The following is an 18,049-nucleotide window of genomic DNA, read 5'->3' as shown; positions in this document are numbered from 1 at the left end:
TTCTGGGACCGTGCCAGTTAAAAGGACTGTGACACATGAGGGCACGGTGTTAAGCACCATACCCCCTGCAGAATGGAAGGGAAGTCTCTCTGCCATAAAACGTCCCTGTGAAAGCCTGTTTCCCCCAGGATTTATAGCCGTGGTAGGAAACCTCAATACAAAGTGACATTTGCTGATACAAGCTCACAGAATGAGACACTCCAATGTGGCAACACAGATGTCAATTGCTCTATATTTTATAAAACAGACAGGAAGCTAAGTTTAGGGATTAGTATTTACTGAATTACAGGATTAATGGAAAGTCTCATCATATCTATTAAAAAGTGACTTCATGACGTATTCAAATGTCTTGATTTGTCCACAACCCAAATAAATTCAGCTTTCCGTCACAGAAGAGTAAAAAAAAATCATGTTTTAGATGCTTGAATCAGTGAATTGTGCCTTTTTTTTCTTAAAAATTCACAGATTAATGGATCTTCAAAATAGTTGGTGATTTAATTAATAGCTGACAACTGTGTCTCTTAACCCACTGTCTTGTCTAAAAGAAAAAAGTAATGTATAAACTCTATTTTTTGGCCATAATACACCAAACAGTTACCTACAAATGAACCAAAAGTATGGCGTTTTTTTACAACAGGATAATCTGAAATGTTTTTGCCATGACGGCGTCTAAGACACAGTTTTATTTAAAAAGCTTAAAGTCATAAATTTGCCTCACTTGTCTTCAGATTCAGGAAAAACTCTACATCGTTCTACACAATGCACCTCTTTCTAATACTGTTTGTCGAACCATTTTAAACTGGGTCAATTCTAAAAACTCTAAATATAGACCAACAAAGAGATCTTCGACTTTTAAGCACAAACAAATCTCTTGAAGTGCTTACGTGGCATGGTGACAGCTTCGGCTGTCACAGTCAGACTCAGTGTACCAAAAACATTGCTTAAAACAACTCGACAGCTGATCAAGTGTTAAATTTGGACTGAGTAACAAACAGTTGGAGAGAGGTTTGAAGACTTCCTCCAGTGTTTATCAGCATAGATGAGAGTGACACCATGTGTTTGGACGAGGTATCATAACTGAGGTGCTTGAAATTTCTCAGAAATGTAGAGTTTCATGGCTGTTTGTTACCAAGGTGATCATGTTTCCACCCTTGTCCTTTAGTTTGTTTGTTGGTTTGTCAGCAGGATTACACAAAAACTATTGAACAGATTTCTACGAAACTTGGATGGAGGATGGGTCTTTGGCTGTGAATATACCCCCATTAATTTTTGGTTTTGATCCAGGAAATAATGCATTGATCTTGATGAAAAAAATCAGGCCTATTTAGGTAGGAGATATCTGTGAGTGAGTACAGTTGAATGTGAATCCAAATAAAAATCCGGATCTAGCGGATTTACTGTAAATATGTTCTCTTTGATATTGGATTAGGCATGATTGAATTAAAGGGGCCTTGGCGGAGGTATGCGCTCTACTAGCTGGCATAGTAATGAATTAAACTGAAGTGATCAGAAATTCTAACAACCGTGCCGATTTAAGATTTTGTGTAGACATCTGGCGGCCTTTTGGCAAATTGTTTTTCACGGCGCTGACTTTGGTCCACTCCTGATGGGAAACTTGGAGGTGGGGTGAAAACGCAGAGACGAAGATAAACACCGACCTAACAATACAATACACCCTGAAGCCCCGTCTCGCTCTCGCACATACACACACAGAACCGGCCCACAGCTCTGTGTTTGAGCTGTGGTACCTCCAAACAAGAAAGACGCTGTTTGTCTTTCCTGGGATCAGTAAACATCCTCAACACAAACAAGTTCCTCTGGAGTGAGAGAGGAGAAACTCACACCGTCAGGGCAGCTGCACTCTCACTCCGCCACCGCCTTTGAAGTCCTTCAGAGAGAGCTGATAATGAAGGCCCCTTACATCTTAATTCTTTTAATTGGAGCGTGGATGTAACAGGTTGCTGATACCTTGCTGTCTCTGTCTTGGCTTGATGTGAACTGAGGGGCAAATATAAAAGAAATCATGATCATTATTTTTCAAGTTTTTCAAGTGTAGCTTGTGTTAAAGCAAAGCAGAGCTCAGTGGCTTGGTCTGAATATAACCCGATTAAATATAATAACAACCAATATGATGGAAAACCTCAAGCCAGCAGCACATCACTCAGTACTGTCTGAATCAGCCTCAAGCCCACTCATTTCCAATGATCAAATAAAACTTTAAAACTGGTCATGAATATATACCAGGGCTTAGTGTACTAGTGTAACTTTTTCATTTAGGTGCACCCAATAATACATTTTGATTTAGTTTCTTGGAAATGATTGTCAACAGGAGTAAAGACGCAAATACATGTTTTTCTTCATTTAAATCATGTTTTTTCTTTAGGTTTTTGCACAATAATAAAGGTCCACTGCCCAGATGAAATTGCCATCATTTGCTGCACGGACAATATTTGTTAGTTTTGGTCTTTTTATGGAATTTGTTGGCAATTATAAATATATATAAGTTATCCTTTAACTGTCAAGTCCTACAAAGATAGACGCTCTAGTTACAAGGACATGTGTATCTTTTTGTTTCTAACTGTTGCTAAGGGGAAACCAAGGACACTTTAACTTTGCAGCAGCTTGCTAACCCCCCCCTCTGGCCCCCTCTGGCCAATACAGTCCCTCCTCCATCCTGCCCTGGGCGAGACAGCGAGGCATTTGGTTCGGGCCACAGCTTGCACTGCAGCCCCAGGTCCTGTCTGGCCTCCACATGACGGCTTTTAATCAGTGACTTATGGGACAAAACCTACCAGACCACACTGTCACATTCAAGCTTCTTTTCACTGGACTCATTGTGGATGTATTTGCCAGGTCATGGCTTTAGATGTGCTGCATCATTAAACAAATTTGTCTTTCTTATATATTATTGTCACAATAACAATGATTTGGCTGATCGCTGAAATCAGAAAAAGGCATTTTTTGTGTTTTCTGGTTAAAAAACATGTTAACAATGCTACTCTAGTGTGAAATCCTGAGGACAACAAGCTTGTGTGTTTGTGTGTGTGCATCGGCAGAGTCTTTCCAGTGTCCCCTGTGTAAATATGCTTAGCCCCAGATGATCTTCAAGGGCCCGCTTGTTTGTACCTGCCGTGTCGTTCTGCTCGTCCACCCAGCATGACACCCTGTTGCCCAGGATCAGCCCCTCTGAGATCAAAAGACCTCGGTGATTCTTATCAGATAATATTCTTGTCCGCCTTCCCTCCCCTTTGAGTCCAGCCTCCTCACACTGTTGACCTGAGCCATGCACACTGTTCCTTATGGCCCTTTGGCCTTTCCTCTTCTTATCACCGTGATGGCCAGGCCATGATAAGGCAGGTCCGGCCTCAGGACAGAAGGAGGGAGCTGTCCACTCTTCTAAACCTCCACGGTTGCATAACTCGGACACTTCAGGGCAGTAAAGAGGTTATCTCAGCTCTGTGCAAAAAAGACACAAGTGAAACATCTCTCACCATGCAAATTATACTGATCATAAATGCGTAGATCAATTAAAATGCCACAGACAGAAGATCCATATCGGTCTTCACCTCGTTATTTTATATATTTAATGTTGTAGGTTTTGAATCAGGATTACACCTGATCTTTTTGCCGTCATCCTTTGTCCAAAAAGGCTGAAACCTGCTCCGACACAGCCACATTTTTAACCCTGACACCTGACAACAGTGCATCTGTCTGCGCGTTGCATGCATTTATGAGTATGCATTCAGGCCGAGCAGACAGGCAGGGAAGACTGGTGTCCAAAGTCACGACCCTGCCCTGACCTGGATGAAGGAAATGGTCACGCTGCTCGAGACAAAGCAGGCCAAAGGAGAGTCTGAGGGGCTGGCTGGTCAGCCTCTAACAATGGGGTCCGTGGTCTAAGACCGCGGGCCACACAAAGGCCAGTGAAACCCCCTCCTCTCGCTCTCACATTGCAATAGAGCTGGCATTTCACACTGGCCTGTGAACAGCCATTCAATCAAACTACTGTTTAACCTGACCCCTGGCCTGCACAGAAATCAAGATGAGTCTGGCGGGATGTATTTAGGTAACTGACCTCACTGGCCTTAATCACACACAACTCTGACTGGCTGCTACTTCTACTTCAGTGAAAATTGTCATCTTTAAACGCACTATGTTTCCTATTTTCTAACTGCTGCTCCAAATTCCTGTGAATATTCCTTAAAAGCACGTAATCAATAGGCCACCCAATAAATAATGTGTCTAGTGATGGCTGCAAGAAGCAATAGCTCCCTGGGGAACAAGAGACAGCACCAGACCCTTCGTCTGGGTCAACTCCCCTCGAGCCAGGGCTGAGAGAGGCAGCCACATGACCCTCTCTCCTCTCAATGGGCTGCTCCTCCCCTCTACCTGTACATGGCTCGGATCAAGGTGTGGGGGCCGCATATCAAACAGACTCAGGCCTTTGATGTGGATGGAAACACAAACACTGATTTGAGCAGAGTCGTAACAGCTTATTTGTTCCCTTTAGTCATTCATTGAGCCGCTTGTTGAATGTGTATGTCTTCAAAGGGCTGCTGCATGCACCGGCAGTACAGTAGCCGAGGAGGCCCTGAGAGCGCCCTGGCCCTCGTGGGTTGTGGTGGGAAGGCCATCTGGCTTCCTGTTCCTTAGATTTGATATTGATTTATTGGCTGTACATGGGAAGATAAGGGGACACCAGCTGCCAGAAGTTCTCCTCTGCATCCTCACAGACAATGGGCCTCCTGGTCATCCACATCCTGACTAAATAGGTGATGCATCATTCCTTGTTAGGATTTAACACGGCAAATAGAAATCAGGCAAAACAATATGACATTTTTGCACAAATTCCAAATTAAATTATCTTTAAAAATCACTGATTTTCACTGACACAGTTAAATACGTTAAAAAAAAAACCTCACAATAAGTTGATCATGGGGAATTTTCATTATCGGAATAATTGTTTATCGAGATAAACTTGAATTTCCTGTCATGAATTATTTGAAAAAGCTGTGTAGCCCACTGATGTACAGCTCTATATTGGTTTCATGATTTATTTTAAAATGTATGGCATGGCTTGCACATTGTATCCGCAACAAAACAAGTTAAATCAGATGTGTTTAAATACTACGGATTCCAAACTGAAAAACGACGATGAGGTTACATTACAGTATTTATTTATTCGTCATAGGAGCAGGAAGACCTTATGATTTATGATGACTTATTTAAAATTCTTTGATTGTTTTTCACAAAAAAAGATGTTTTTTCCTGTCTGTGATGCGGTAAAAATATTTGTTTCCTCAAATGTAGCGTTAAAGTGATGTCTGATGTTTTTAAAGCATTTTAAATTAAATAAACTCTCTTTGTTTTCATGACTGAATAAACTGAATAAGCAAACTGACCTTAAAGGACAACACAATTTCATACTGTTTCACTTTGTTTATATTTGGCGGACCCTGCCACCTTTCCAGCTTCAAGCAGTGTTGTTTATTCAGTTATGGAAAAAATAAATATTTCTGAGTTTGTATTATTACCTCTAGTTTGAATTTCTTGTCCAAAATGACACAGTGCCCCTTTTAAGTTTTGGGAATATTACGATGACTGTTGGGATTATATCGTGAACTGCAAAGGATAATCATGACATGAAATGTTCATATCATCCCATGCCTACACACAGTCACAGAAGGTATTTTTGGTAACACCCACAGCTGTTCTTTTTAACTGAAAATGTCACTCCACATAGGGTAAAACAAATCCAAGAATTTATGGATGCATCATTACACAAATTCACCCTTAAGGCTGCACATTCACAGCAGATTTTACACTTAATACTCTGTGTTTGAGCACATTTACTGGTCTGCAGGGCTGAGATAACAGTACTTTTAGTGTTTGTTGTAATACAGACTGTTTTCAGTAATGAGGTGCAAAATTGCATTTACTATTCCTAACAAACCCTGACAACCTTTCACAGTTTAACCCATCACAGAAACCATTAATTCAAAATTAGCCTCCTATGCATAACAAGTCTCTTGTTCCTGTGAAGTGAGCCGGGGAGTGCGGCAGTTTGGCCTGAGCCTGGTCGGCAGAGGTGTGAACATGGTGCCACAGTGAAATGTACTTATGCCTGATTTTTCTCACCAGTGCACCCCCCACCTTTAAAAAAAAAAGACACACTCACATACAGACAGACTTTGGTGTCACCCACCCCCACTCCACCTCCACCCCTTTCTTCCCTTTCCCCTCCCCGGCCAACACAAGCCTGTGATGTGACTGTCTCAGATAATGAGGTGAGAATTTTATTGCACCAGTCTGTGAGGGGATGACAGCGGCCCAGGCCTCTGGTTGTCGGGCGCCCTCTGCTGACTCGCTCACGCTCTCTCGGGTCCTCCAGCAATGCACTTCAAAGTGGGAGATCAAGGGTTGACTTGCGCATGACATCCAGAGAATGACAATGCCTCAGCCAGCCTACACCTACTGCTACGTGCCAGTCCCAGAGACACAAAGGCACGCAGGGCTGCTCCCGCACTGCTCTGCTGCGTGAAGGAAGTGCTCATTCAGGAGGGGGACATACATAAAGAGGAAGAGGGCAGTGCTCTATGTGTATTCTATACAAACAGTGGTGGGTAGAGGCAGTGTGAGGGCAAGAGGAAGGACACAGAGGAGACAGGGTGGCAGTGACTGCTGAAGCATTAATTGATAAGATACAGCATCACACCACTTATCTTTAAAGAGAGACGTCACAGTATCTTGTGCATTTCAAACCACACACATGACAGTGAGATCAAAGAAAGTTGTACTGATTTGATTCAGATATCCCTGAACTTTAAAATAGCAGCCTGGTTGCCGAGTAGTTAATATGACCTCTTACTTCAGAGGCTGCACATTAATAAGTAACCTCCAATTACCTCCACTGCATCTAAATGTGCTTTCACCTCTGAGTACGCAGCAAGAGCCCCTCTTGTGATCAGGCTGTCATTTCCTCTGGTTGCCTCTGTTATTCCACAAAGCTTTTGTGAAGGAGCCAAGTGGTCCAGCCGCAGACAGATTCACGGGCTCCTCGCATGCATCTGAGGTTGTCAGCTCGGCAGGGGAGGGAGGCGCTCCTGGCAGGCCAAGACAAGGAGAAAACAAACATGGTGCCTAAACAAGACAGTGACAACAAATCCCTCCTGATGAATACAGTGATACAGTGAATTAGACCTGATGAATACTATACAAAGAATTTACCTGAAATCTAATTAAATGTCACTGAAAGAGTTGAAACAAAAACAAAGAAGGGAAAAGAGGATATTACATTATTGTTTGTTTTGAACCAAACCTCTAAAACCTCTCCCCTCTTTTCACTCACTGAACATGAGGTTCATCTAAGGTGTAAAGTCATGCCATGCAAATTTGTATCAAGACTCTCATTATAAAGGACAGATACTTTCTCTCAAAGGAGCATGAAAAATATTTTAATGCAAGAAAATATAGAATAAAAGATGGGCTTTTAACTGTTACTGTTATTTACAGTAACCTCAAACATACTTTTGTATCTTTAATTGAGCAGTTTAAGGCCAAAATCCTATCTCTGTTTGAGTAGGATTCTCTGATTGTTAGTTCACCCCCGGTTGCCATGAAGACAAATGAAAAGTTGGAGTATTGCGCCACCTGTTGGGTCAAAGTGATTCCACCGCTCCCTAAAAATCTTCTCAGAAAAGTGGTCCCTCTAGTGTTCAGCTGAAAATATGAAGACTGGTGTCATACAGCTGTTTTTCATCGACTTCACTGATTCTTATCTACAGGAAGTAAGGTCAGTGACAAAAAAGATAAACAAATGCAGCTTTGACTGCAAGTTTCACTTCCTCTTCTGTTATCTCTGAATCCAAATTGCAAATAAATTGATGCAGTTATGACTGACCTCCAATTTAAGAACTCTTTCTGGTGTGGTTTTTCTTTTTATCGTTTTTGCAGATGACACAATATGATAATATGATGCAACGTTCATGGATTAAGATCCCAACAATAAATAAAGTAAGCAACTTAAAATTAGCTCCACCACATCCAACTACCAGATTAAAAAGCTGCTCACATATTAATGAATCAATAATAATAATAATCCTATACTATAATAGGCTGTAGTATAGTTTAATATTCTGCATGATAAGTACTCATTAATACTTATGTCTGTCTATGCTGCTGTTAATACTTTCACCTTGAGACTTTGAATGCAGGTCTTTTACTTGTGAGGGAATATTTCTATATTGTAGTAATACGATAACATAAAACAAGGTAAAACTTTTGATCCCCAGAGGGAAACTGCAGGTGTTGTAACAGCACAAGGACAGAAATAATAAGACAAATAGAGAAATTTTAAAAAATTATAATCTAAATATACCAGGCAAGCAGTTTATGTACAGTGTATTAACAGTGTTGTACTTAAAGGGTAAAAAGTAGTATAAAGCCTTTTGTGGCTCCAGAGGAAGCTGCATGTAATCTGATGAATTGCTCCCAGTGATGTCACTCAGTGGCTACGTTGCATTGTGGGTAATGTAGGCGGCAGGTAGTTGTGCTGGTGGTGCGGTACAGTCTCGGATGAAGTGGTGATTCGTAGTAGCCGAAAAGTCAGCAAATACTACATCTAGGAAATTATTATATAGTTTGAGATACAAAATATAATGTATGGTCAGGTGAAATGTAGTAATACAGCTTATGGCTGCAACTTTAAGTCTATAAGATGTCAGGGGAAAAAAATATTCACGTTTAAGAAGCGTAACTAAGCGTTGTATCTCTAATCTTAACCCACTTTCTTGCCTAAAAGAAAAAGTAATGTATACACTGTATGTATTGGCCATAATACACCAAAGTGTCGGCTACAAATTAACCGAAAGTGTATTTTTTTCAATCTGAAGATATTCAGTTTATTATAAATATTCACATTTAAGAAGCTGGAATCAGAATTTTGACTTTGTTTCCTCTCAGTTAAACAGTGCTGCAACTTTTACCTGAATGTAGGGTGTGAATCTTTTCTCCAACGCTGTTTATCAGTGTGAAAACACACCCAACACACTGCACTGTACTGTATGTTATCATGTATTTAAAGGTGTGTCTGAGCTTTACACCAGGTCAAACAGCGCCCTCTAGTCCCCCTGGGGTGTCACTCCAGCTCACCTCCAGCTTTGTCACATAACACCGCTGGACAGGACAGGAGACTGACACCTCCTCGGCCTCTATATTTAGATGTCTAACCTGCGTAAACAAATCCAGTCCTCGTCGAAGAAAACAGGAGTGATCGCAGGAGGAAGCGGACGGTTCACAGCAGGGCCGCACAGTGATGGCCTCGGTGAAGAAAGACGACAGACTGACGAGGTCTCAGAGCTTTATGTGCGTCGGTTTCGCCGGATTTTTCAGTAAAACCGTCACGTCGCCCCTGGAGGTGGTTAAAATTAAGAGTCAGGTGGGCACTTTTCACTCCAAGAGAGGTTTCTGGCAAAGTTTTCTCCTCGTCTACCAGAATGAGGGACTTCGGGCGTTTTGGAAAGGAAACCTCGCTTCTTGTCTCCGGTTGTTCCCCTACACCGCAGTTCACCTCACAACATACAAAAAGTGAGTAAGGATTCATCTAAATGTGGACTTTGTTGTTGTTTTGTCACACACTGTGCTGACTTTAAAACATCTCAGTGTTTATGCTAGCTTGATTTAATTAGCCTGTTAGCCAACTCGGTCAGCTGACGTGTATTTAGCAAATTAGCGAGTTGAGAATCGTAAAAAAAGAGCAGATGAGATGACACATGTGGGCTTCGTCTGAAGAAAACGTGATTATCGTGTTTACTTTTTGTTGTTTGACGGCTTAAATCAACAGAAAGTATTAGTTTCAGTTGTCTGTTTACTTCAGCTAAACATGTACTTCCTGTTTGACCGTACGAGGCGCACCTTCCGTTTTCAGCCAATCAGGAGGCTGGATTTGGCTCGGTCGATGTGTGACGTATGTGGGGAGGTGGTGCCCTGAGTGCTGTCTCACAGGTCGCCTGTGTTCAGAGAGCCTACTCAACAATCTGAGCATCAGCTGATAGGATTAGTCAATCGAGATCTAATTAATCACTAATAATAATCTTAGATAGATTAGTTGTCATTGGCATTTAATTCTGTGATAAATCTAATCAAATAGTTTAGTCGTTAAAGGTGCAATATGTAGTTCTGAGGAATACATATTGATCAGAAGAGAGAAAAATCTTCATTGATTGAGTTTCATGACTGAATAAAGAAACTGTCCTCAAACAACAACACAATTTCATACTGTTTTACCTTGTTTATATGAGCAGGGCCCCTCTAGGTTGCCACTTTTGTAGCTTCAAACAGTGTCCTGGGGACCTGATGGAAATAAATCAAATGCTACCAATGAGTTTAGAGTTTGTATTATTAACTTAAATGTGCATGCTAACTTCACTAAATATCTATCTTAATATAATATTTTTCTGCGGATTGACCAGTCATTAAGTCAGGTAGTTATTCAGTTCTAGATGAAACAGTAAAAATGATAAATTAACTAACAATAAACATGTGTCTTAGTTGCATGCCCAACATATATAGATGTATGAATTAGATAATATACGGTTGAGCACTGGGGTTTGACAGTAGGACGACATTTGCACTCATGAGAGGAAGTGTTGCCTGTGAGGCTTAACTCAGGGCAAACACAGCCTGCTGGGTTACTGCAGGACAAAATGTACTGAAGAATGACCCATACATAAACACACAGGGCAGCAAGGAGCCTCACCTGACTGCAGTAATCCAGGGGCTGTTATCTACTGTCTGTAGTAAAGCGACTGCGGTCAGTAGGTTCACTCTCACTGTGATGCCTCAGGACACGTGTGTGTGTTGTAAACACTGCAGGATCCTGAGTATGCAGAGCATACATGTCCTGTAATGTACACCGCGTTCCAGGAAAAGAAAGCACTTCCTTTATTCACACACACGTGACCTGAGTTATTTATTGGCTCTTTTCATTGGAGACGACTGAAACCTGACCTTTAAAAATGTTTTGATAGAGTTAATGTTTATGAATTTGCGCATATAAAACAACAAAACACCAAAAAGAAAACATAGACACTATGAAGGCAAATGTACCAAAAAGTGCTTATTTTGAAGTAGGATTACAGCTAACAGTTATTTTTAACAATCGGCTTATGTGTTTGTTGGTGATGAATATATATTTTTGAATAACTGATTAATAATAGTCTACAAAATGCTTGAAAATGGTTAGAAATCTTCATCACAATCTTCCTGATCCCAAAGTGACATCTAAAAATGTCCTGTTTAGTCCAACAAACAATCCCAAAAAAAGATATTTATTTTAGGGTTGAAATGATTAGTCAGTTAATAGACAGGAAATCAGTTGTCAACAGTTTTGATGATTAATTAAGCATTTAAGTTGTTTATTACTTTTCTCTGTTTTATATCACTGTGAATTGGATAATTCTTGGTTTTGGACTGCTGTTGAGATAAAACAAGTTATTTGAAGATGTCATCGTGTCATTGTTTTGCTATTTTTGACATCTCTTTGACCAATCAACCAATCGTAAACATCATGAATAGATTAAGGGATGATGATTTTTTTTTTCTCCTTACCAAATTTTGTTGATATCAAATAGAATTAAGCCCAAATTTGTCGAGTTATTGACTCAACAAAGAGAGACGTTCTGCTTACAGGACAGTCAGATGCACAGTTGGTTTTTTAACAAGAAAAAAATATTATTAATTAATTGCTTATTAACTTTGCCTTCCTCTGTGTCCAGGATAGTCCACCTTCACATGGATGAACTGGGCTTCATCTCTCAGTGGAGAGCCATACTGGCCGGTGGACTGGCTGGCGTTGCCGCTGCATTGGTCACGTACCCTCTGGAGGTGGCAGAAACCAGGCTCATCGTCCAGAACTGCAGACAGCCCACGTACATCGGTGTAGTTCATACACTGTCAAAGATCTATGGGAGTGAAGGGCTGCTCGCTCTCTACAGGGGCTTCTCTCTCACTTTATTGGGTGCGTTTGCTTATGCATGCAAATTATTTCATTTCCTAAGGGCGGGCTTAAGATACAAGATATTAATTCCACTATAATGGCTCTGCTCTTCATTTATTACGCTGTGGAAGTTGGTATTTATACGAGCTGATTGAAGAAATAGTGGGTCTTACACACTTCATCAACGCTAGATTTGGCTTTAACTTTCCTTTCATTTGTCCACAGGTGCTTTCCCCTTTTCTGTCGGGTGCTATGTGGTCCACATGAACATGGACAAGATCTGGCAGGAGCCTCCTTTTCGCTTCACTCCCCTCCAGAACTTCATTAATGGCTGTTTGGCAGCGGGAGTGGCCCAAACCCTCTCCTACCCTTTTGAAACTGTAAAGCGGAAGATGCAGGTAATTTCCCACAAGAAGACTTCTGCATGTTGTTTCGAGGAGAAGTGACACTGAAAAAGGGACATGGAGACAAATACAGAAAATATATATTTTTTATCAAGGTTTCCTGTTTTAATCTGTCTAATAATAGGTCAGCTAAGCAATTTTTAAAATATAGTCAGTTTTATGGTATATTAGCTAAAAATCTTGATTAGAAAGCACTCGATTTCCAGTTAAACATGGTGAGCCTTAGTTTAATAGGGATTTGGCTTGGTATTTTCACAGTGCAATAACCATTTCAGAAAACAGTTTTACTGTATCATGTATTTACACAATTATTAGAATTATTATAATCAGCTTCAGTGACCCTTAACAGGGAGAACACAGAAGGTTTTCTGGTTGAACAAAAGCTTTAATATCCTTTAAAAAAAACTATGTTCTAACAGACACGAACCTGGATATAAAAATGAAATATTAGTATTTTTTAATAACACTAATAAATTCAATACCATATATAAGCAAATGTATACGGTATGATAACTATCAATTTTCATACTGTGAAAACGGTATATAGCTGCAACCCGAATAAGGATAAAACTGAAGAAATAATGATTAATTTACTTTGCAATTACTCATATCTATTATACATTATACAAAACAAGTTGACAGTGTAAATCCGTGTATCATTCGTTCATTCGTTTTTCAAAATAAAACCAAAAATAAGAAAACGAAAAAACAATTCCTTTTCTCAGTATTCGTTTCCTAAACTAAAATGAAAAAACGGATAACTCGTTTTTTTCAGTTTTCGATTTTATGCTCAAATGAATAATGGAAAAAACGGATAACGAGCGTTTCCCGTTTCATGTTGCAAGCATTTGGTACCTACACCGGAAATTACCGTCACCCGGAAGTGGCCTGGAGCAAAGCTAACGTTAGCAGAGCCAGTCAATTCTCTGACGTTACCAGAGCGTGGTAGAAATCTCGGCATGCGTTTTACCATCCCCAAAAAGCTGTCCAATTATATCTGCATGATCCTCAAGTCCTGCCATTATTTTTGTTTTGCGCGCCCTCGCAGTACAGAGACAGAGACGGTCACTTCCGCTTCCGGCTCATTGAACTTTTTTCAGATCAAAATGGGATAAAACATGAAACGGGAAACGCTCGTTATCCGTTTTTTCCATTATTCATTTGAGCATAAAATCGAAAACTGAAAAAAACGAGTCGTTATCCGTTTTTTCATTTTAGTTTAGGAAACGAATACTGAGAAAAGGAATTGTTTTTTCGTTTTCTTATTTTTGGTTTTATTTTGAAAAACGAATGAACGAATGATACACGGATTAGTGTAGTTGGTTCTGTCTGCTCACTGTTTTACCACCTTTAGTCCATAAGAGGGCAGTAGAAGTGTACTTAAATTACTTCTCTAATTATTAGTCTCTCAATGTTTGGGAACATGGACAGTTTAATTTCTGAAATCTAAATATTCTCAGTCCTATGTTTTTTTCATTGACCTCCATATCATCTCTATTTATAAAGTCAGAAATAGGAAAACACATTAGTCTGCACCACGTTCACCTTAGATGACACATGGGTAACAATGGTGCTGCAAAGGACAGAATACTACATCCGGTTTTATCATCCTATTATTAGCTACCACAAGATTCGACAGCAGCTGGGAATGTGAATGTGTCCCAGGTCTGCAGAAGCTATAGATAAGTTCTCTAAAGATAGTCGGTAACTATCAGACAGTAGGCGAGCTGAGAGTTGTGTGTATGTCCACAGCTATGTCACCTTACCACAGGGAACTATGTTACATAATAATTTAATTTAATTTAGGGATTCAGCTCGTTTCTGTGCCCCAGAGTTAAACATTAAAAGTCAGGCGGAGAATGGATGACCGTAAAACAGCAGAGGATGTTTGCAGAAGCTTAGGGTAATGATTTAAGCTAAGTATTGTTTAACTCACTGCTTAGTTTAATGTTTCCTTTACAAATTAAGCTGTTTGAATAGTCCAACACCCTTCTGGCTGTGTGTTCCTCTGGGAACCTTGAAACTTCTAAAGATACTTTTCCTCCGTCACATGACTGTCAGCCTGTAGAGTTGTCAGGACACAATGTTAATGTCTCATACAGGACGAGCCTCGTGAGTTTTAATATGCAGTTAACTAACATCATTATGTGACACTGTTAACTGGATAAGTTAAGTTCTCATCTATAGCACTTATTTTGTCACTTTACCCTCTAAAGGACAACATTGTTTTTATTGTGTATTTATGCTTAATTTTGTAATGTTGTGTTGCTTATTGTACTTTTTACCGAACTGTGCAGTTTCATTTCTATAACAGAAGTTGATTAAATCAGTAGGTCTGACACGTATCAGAGTTAATAACACCCTGCTGATCGCTGAATAGAGCAGCAGTGTCACCTTCTCTTCACTGTGTCTTATAAGCAAAACACTTCCTCAAAATTGCAGTTCTGTGTTTTTTTAACCTTTTTATGTTTATGAATTTAAAGACACAATCAGAAACTTTGCTGATTCACTGTCGTTCCTTTTCCCTTTCAATCCTTCTCAGGCGCAGAGTGCCCGTCTTCCCCATTTAGGTGGAGTAGACGTCCATTTCAGTGGAATGATAGACTGTTTCATACAAGTTGTGAGAAACAAGGGCGTCCTCTCACTGTGGAACGGCCTCGCAGCCAACACAATAAAGGTACGACTTCACTGATATATCTATTTGTAATAACTCATAAAACTGTACTCTCCATCAATCATACAGATAGAGGACTGGTCTACTGCTGTCACAAATAAGCTCACGTGCTTAGGAACATGAGTGACAGAAATGTAACCCATGGCCTACTCGAAAGGGAGAGTGAGGAGGGGGGGGTGGGGGGGGGGGGAATGGAAAGCAATGTTCAGTGCGTAATTCATAGCATGAATATCACGAGCAAGGTGAGCAAAGTCTGTCTCTGGAACAGCATGCTCCACTCTCCTATTTCAGCTGCAAACGTCATGATAGTTGTACATTAATTTACAAATGTAATGAGGAGCTGAATTAAAATAAAGCAATTTAGAAAGTTGTAGAAACATTAATTTACAAACATTAAAGTGCGTTTAGAGATCTTGGGGAGTCCTACTGCATATCTGAAAAGGACGTATAAAGTATTTTGTTGCTTCAGAGGAAGCTGCATGCAATCTGATTTTAGTTTAAAAAAACAAAAAAAAGATCTATATCGAAACAGCAGAACCAGAGATACCACCTTTTTCATTCCACTCATTCTTTTTCATTTTCAAACTCTGGTGCCTACATTACCCACAATGCAATTTAGCCACTGAGTGACATCACTGGAGGCAATTTCTCATCTTACATGCAGCTTCCTCTGGAGCCACAAAAGGCTTTATACTACTTTTTTCACTCATGCAGTAGGACTCTAAAGGACTTTAAAGATACTTTTAGTGATACTCGAACCAGACTACAACCCTCTCTGTGTGGATATTCTGGGCTTTTAATCCCTAAATTGAGGCATTACGCTGAAATACTCTCAAGGGATCCAGGGTGCTACTATCGCCCATGCACCCAAAAATCAATTGCAACTAAACATGTTGATTGGTCACACCGGTTGGCCTGAAATTTAGCAGTTTATGTTTTTTAATTCAACGATTGAGGCATCGCGCTGAAATACACTAGGGTGCAACTATTTTGGTCGCGTATGCACCCAAAAATCTGCCACGTGCAACTAAAAATATTGATCGTGGCACTGGTGCGCCTAAAATGTAGCAGTTTATGGTTGAAACAATTGAGGTTATCACCATTTCTTGTTGAGTGTGCTGTGATTTGTATCTGCACCTTTATTCCTGCAAAGAAATCGGATTAAAATGTATTATTGTGCTGGTGCCCCTAAATGAAAAAGTTAGGCGCACCAGTGCAACCAGTGTAATAAATTTGTCTGGAGCCCTGCACTCATCTCCATCTCCTGTCTTCCTTCACAGATTGTTCCCTATTTCGGCCTTCTTTACACCTGCTTCGAGATGTGTAAGCAGGTTTGCCTTTACCGCAACGGGTACATCGTCTCACCACTGAGCTACAAGCTTGCACCGGGGGTCGACCAGAGCCTCGGGCCGAACGAGCTGCAAGAGGTGAAGCGCTACTTGAAAAACAGGAACTTTGGGTCAGGGGCGTCGTCTTTTGGAAACCAATGGTGACAGTGCACATGATGTCTTGAGGACAAATATTGACTGCTGACCCTCACTTGAACAGCAAAACGAGATATTTGTTGGACTGAAATACTTCAGAGGCTTGTGTCTGTAATAATGACATAACATTGTGTTTCTGGTTTCATGTCTTCATATCAGGTATAAATTTACATTTACATTATGTTCTGTCAGTAAAGGTCTACCTCTTTCAGAATATTCTAACTTTACAGTATTAATTGTTTATGAATGGTTCACTCATCCATAACTTGTTTCCGTGACTGTTTTTAACCAAATGTCATGTGCCTTTGAGCGTTAACTATTTATTTTGAGGCTTACATCAGATCGTGCCAGAGTTTATTCACATTGACTGAAATGCTGTTTTACTCCACTTGTATGATAGATTGTATTTTTCATGTATAATGAATGTCAGATTTTAATGTTTCATAAGTTCGATTAGGTTAAGCGCAATCATGTACAGGTGCTAACATCGTGATGCAAGGAATGTGCTTATGACATTAAAATTTCACTGACACGTGTTCTGTTGTATTTTTAGTCTTGATTATTCTCACCATTGCTTTTCAAGTTTCCCTCTTGGGAAGCGAGTAGGAATGTAACAGCGAGCAGTTTTTTTTTAAGACAAGCTAAAAAATGTTAGTAAAATGGTGTGGGGACGGTGCCCATGGTGATTTTTGTCCACCAGTCATCAGATGCCTGAGCTGGCTAAGAATTTGTTTTCAATCACCGGTTGACTGAGGCCAGTTTTCACAAAATAATCCACATAATGTACATCTAGTATGGGCTGAGCTCTCTGGTGGGATCATCCATGTGGTACAGAGGGTTGGGCCATGTCTGGTGTGGGGCCACAGCGCGCGGGTGCTAAGTTGCTAAGTGAATATCCCACGTTTCCTGTTTTTGATGCTTCATAAAAAAGTTTTTAAATAACTTATACTGGGGAACTTTTATTGTGAATAACTGAAAGGAGATGAAACGTGTTTATCACCAAATTAGCTGAGCTTTGTCAGCAGTGTTTCTTCAATAATACTGAGTAGGAAGAGTATTTACAGCTGGTCCTTTGACCACTGGTCAAAAGAAGCACATCATCAGCTCAAGACCGACCTTCAAGTTGTTAGCCCTGTTTGAATCGAAATGCAAATCCCTGCCACCCTCACCTCAACCCTGGGCTGACGTGCGCAGTCACACTGAGTCAAGCAAAGGCCGCACATGTTGATGGAAAAGCCCCATTTTTGAACAAGTACGTTCAACACATAGCCGGTTGTCTACAGGAATATGTAGTTAAAAAGTGAGTATATCTCAAGCTTTATAGGTTCAAAGTTAATAGTTCCCTGTGGATTTTAATGACAGAGTTTTAATAGTTATATTTCAAATCTGAGTCACATGATGAAACAGTTTTAATCTTAACGAGGGTCAGCGTTTTTTCTTCGATAATACTGAGTGTACCAAGTAGGAAGAGTATTTACAGTGCCTCATCAAT

The 18,049-nt window shown here is 40.2% G+C and overlaps 1 protein-coding gene and 1 long non-coding RNA gene across 2 annotated transcripts; one reads left to right on the top strand and one right to left on the bottom strand.

Moving 5' to 3' along the window:
• Nucleotides 1-5,711: 5,711 nt before the first annotated feature.
• Nucleotides 5,712-9,867, bottom strand: LOC141013348 (uncharacterized). Its single transcript, XR_012180431.1, has 2 exons — nucleotides 9,229-9,867; nucleotides 5,712-7,103 (listed from the first exon to the last, which is right to left on the bottom strand). It is a non-coding gene; the product is annotated as an uncharacterized lncRNA (long non-coding RNA).
• Nucleotides 9,162-17,093, top strand: slc25a43 (solute carrier family 25 member 43). The gene is made up of 5 exons (XM_073487042.1): nucleotides 9,162-9,585; nucleotides 11,775-12,016; nucleotides 12,221-12,393; nucleotides 14,942-15,076; nucleotides 16,354-17,093. The coding sequence occupies exons 1-5, from the start codon at nucleotides 9,314-9,316 to the stop codon at nucleotides 16,564-16,566; spliced, it is 1,035 nt and encodes a 344-aa protein (XP_073343143.1). The 5' UTR covers nucleotides 9,162-9,313; the 3' UTR covers nucleotides 16,567-17,093.
• Nucleotides 17,094-18,049: the final 956 nt, after the last annotated feature.

This window comes from Pagrus major, chromosome 18 (assembly GCF_040436345.1).
Source record: "Pagrus major chromosome 18, Pma_NU_1.0".
Lineage (NCBI taxonomy): Eukaryota > Metazoa > Chordata > Actinopteri > Spariformes > Sparidae > Pagrus > Pagrus major.
Note: the sequence above shows the minus strand (reverse complement) of the source record. Positions and strands in the feature narration are given on the sequence as shown.